Below are 2,704 nucleotides of genomic sequence, written 5' to 3'. Positions count from 1 at the left end.
AGAGTAATAATAATTTGGACAATTTGGATTAGGACAATATGAGACAATAGAGACAAAGAGTTACAGATGTCCGGGTACCTTTTTCTGGGCAAAATAAGCCCAAAAAAGGACACAAGTTAACAGAGGATTAACCCTTAAAAACAATAGCCTGTTACATATTCATGCATCTCATACATGATGCATAAATTCCATTCAAACAAAGGATTCTGTCTGGTCAGAATCAGCTTCTTCCTCTGAATCCTGACAGAATCTTCAGGGCTGAGTGAGGCAGGATGAAGTTCATTTCTTCTGATAAGAGGGCAATAAATTCTTTTTCTCTGAAAGATTTAGGTGTCCTGTGGCTGGTATCTCGCTGCGAGTCCTTTCTTTAAAAAAAGTATCTTACATAGCATAGTTTCTATTTTAACATTACATTACAACCTAAAACTCTATTTAACACACTACTCAAGAAAATTAATGCAGCATAACTTTCTAACATAACACATATGATATTCATTTTAATATTTGCGAAAAGCCAATCAGAAAATATGCATTTTTCACATATCCTAAATATTTTTTTTTCCCCCTGAAGTGTAATTTTCTGTCCGTGCGTAAGGGGAGGGGATGGGGAACGGGGCTCCGTGCCTAGAGGGCAGCGCAGGGCGGCTCTTCCGCCGCGTCACGGGAAGGGGCGGCCGCGGCGGCGGCGCCCGGTTCGAAGCGGGCGGGATGGAGAGCGGGGCGGCGGCAGCGGGCCCTGTGCCGGGCCGGTTCCCGTTCCCCTACACTCCGTACCGCATCCAGGAGCAGTTCATGGAGGCGCTGTACGGCGCGCTGGAGGCCGGCCGGGTCGGCATCTTCGAGAGCCCAGGAGCGGGGGGAGGAGGAGGAGCGGCTGCTGGCGCTCGGGGCCGGCGGGCAGGACGCGCTGAGCCCACAGCAGGCGCGGCCGGGCGGCGCGGACACGGCCGGGCAGCCGGACTGGGTCACGGCCTTCGTGCAGAGGAAAGAGGAGCGGGACATGGTGGACAGGCTGAAGGTGGGGAAGCGCTCGTGTGTAGGGGATGGATGAAATAACGAGGTGAAAAAAGGAGGAAAGGATCCGGAGGGCTGATATCACATAGTTACGGCATGGCTGGGGCTGGAAGGGACCCTGGGGTCACCTAGAACGGCCTCTCCCTGGAGCGCGGTACCCGGTGTCCAGGCGGCTTTCTAGCATCCCCCGGGAAGGGAACTCCAGCAGCTCTGGGCAAACTGTTCCCGTATCCTGGATGGTGAGTGGAGAACATGTCAGGCAAATTTGGTGGTGGTGTGTCTTTGCCTGCAGGTTGCCCAAGACAGGAAACTATTGCTTTGAGCAGAGTAACATTCAGTAGGCGATCATTCCGGGACTCTGTCCCGGCAATTTTGTTTCCCTTAGTCTTTTTTCTATGCCCAGAGCATAAGTAATGATACCAAAGGTTGAGGACGAAATCCACTTAATCCTGCCTACGCTCTCCCATTTTTGCAGGAAGAGCAGATCAGAAGGAAAAAGCGAGAAGATCGTCTTGAGAAGATTCGGCAAAACGTGCAGCTAAAATATGCAGCAAAGAGGAAGGTGAGTTACTCCACAGAGATGAGAACTTTCTGTTTTGGTTACCTTCAGTGTTGTTCATATTTGCTTATGTGTGATTTCACACTGACTTTTCCAACCCACCTGTTTGAGGAGCTCTTTGTATGAGGTTTCTGAAATTGGTCATCCAAAATTATTTGTTAATTGTCCTTTTAAAAGTACAGATGTGAAAAACAATTTGTGCATCGATAATTTCCTGTGACAGTTTTTGTGTGTGGGCAGAAATGATGTGTGTTCTGATTGCTTTCTGGCTTTCTGCTTTTCTTTTAAAAGCATTAATACTCAGAGGCATTTTTTGGAAAGATCTCTGTTTTATGAACATATGTGAACAGTCTCTATTTCTGGAATAAAAATGGTATTAAAGTTCACAGATACATATTTCCTCTCATATAGGTGCATGAACTGGTCTCAGTGCTCTTGATGGTTTTTGATTGTATGAGTTATACTTCCCAGAAATATTCAGTTCAGGTCCCCAAATAGATTTATTAGGCTGCCATGCTATTAGTTTCTAGTGTGCTCTATCTCAAATACTGTGTAATGTTTTGGTCAACTCCTGTCAAAAGGAAATAGTAAAGAATGGCAAATAAAAAACAAATGGAGCAAAGAACTTGTCTCTTAAAAGAGGATGAAGAGCATGTGAAATAAGAAGCATGATGAAAAGCAAGAAAGCAACTGAGAGAAATAGGGAGATTTAGAAAAGCGACTGATTCATCTTTTCTGTAGTGCTTACTAACTGCGTTTTCTGTTACAATTCCATGGTAATAAAATGCTCGTTGGAAGACACTGTTTTGAGATGGAAAAAATGAACTTTTCTTTGTTGTGACACAAAACTTAATCAGAAAACTGTTCTTCAACAGTTCAACTGAATTTTTGTAGACTTATGTTAGAGTAACAGTCATACAACTGGAGAAAAATCAGCAAGAGAAATCTTGTTCTAAACCAGATGCTGAGCTGATTCTAGCTTTGAGTTAAGTGTGCACAGTGTTTGATTATGTCCTTACATGTTTGCTTGTTCAGGTTTATTTACACACTATTTTCTCTCAGGCAGACATCTTTTATGGGCCACTTTAAGCAGCTAATACTGGATTACATGAACACTTCACTGAGAGTCTA

The 2,704-nt window shown here is 44.6% G+C and overlaps 1 protein-coding gene across 1 annotated transcript in view; it reads left to right on the top strand.

The window, feature by feature from the left end:
• Positions 1-692: 692 nt before the first annotated feature.
• Positions 693-2,704, top strand: part of DDX11 (DEAD/H-box helicase 11) — a 19,104-nt gene continuing 17,092 nt past the window's right edge. The window contains 3 exon segments of the mRNA XM_031057025.1: positions 693-857; positions 859-1,018; positions 1,490-1,576. Coding sequence (XP_030912885.1) covers positions 709-857; positions 859-1,018; positions 1,490-1,576 — 396 coding nt within the window. The 5' untranslated portion in view covers positions 693-708.

Source organism: Geospiza fortis, unplaced genomic scaffold, assembly GCF_000277835.1.
Source record: "Geospiza fortis unplaced genomic scaffold, GeoFor_1.0 scaffold10, whole genome shotgun sequence".
Classification (NCBI taxonomy): Eukaryota; Metazoa; Chordata; class Aves; order Passeriformes; family Thraupidae; genus Geospiza; species Geospiza fortis.
This window is presented reverse-complemented; position numbering and strand designations above follow the sequence as displayed.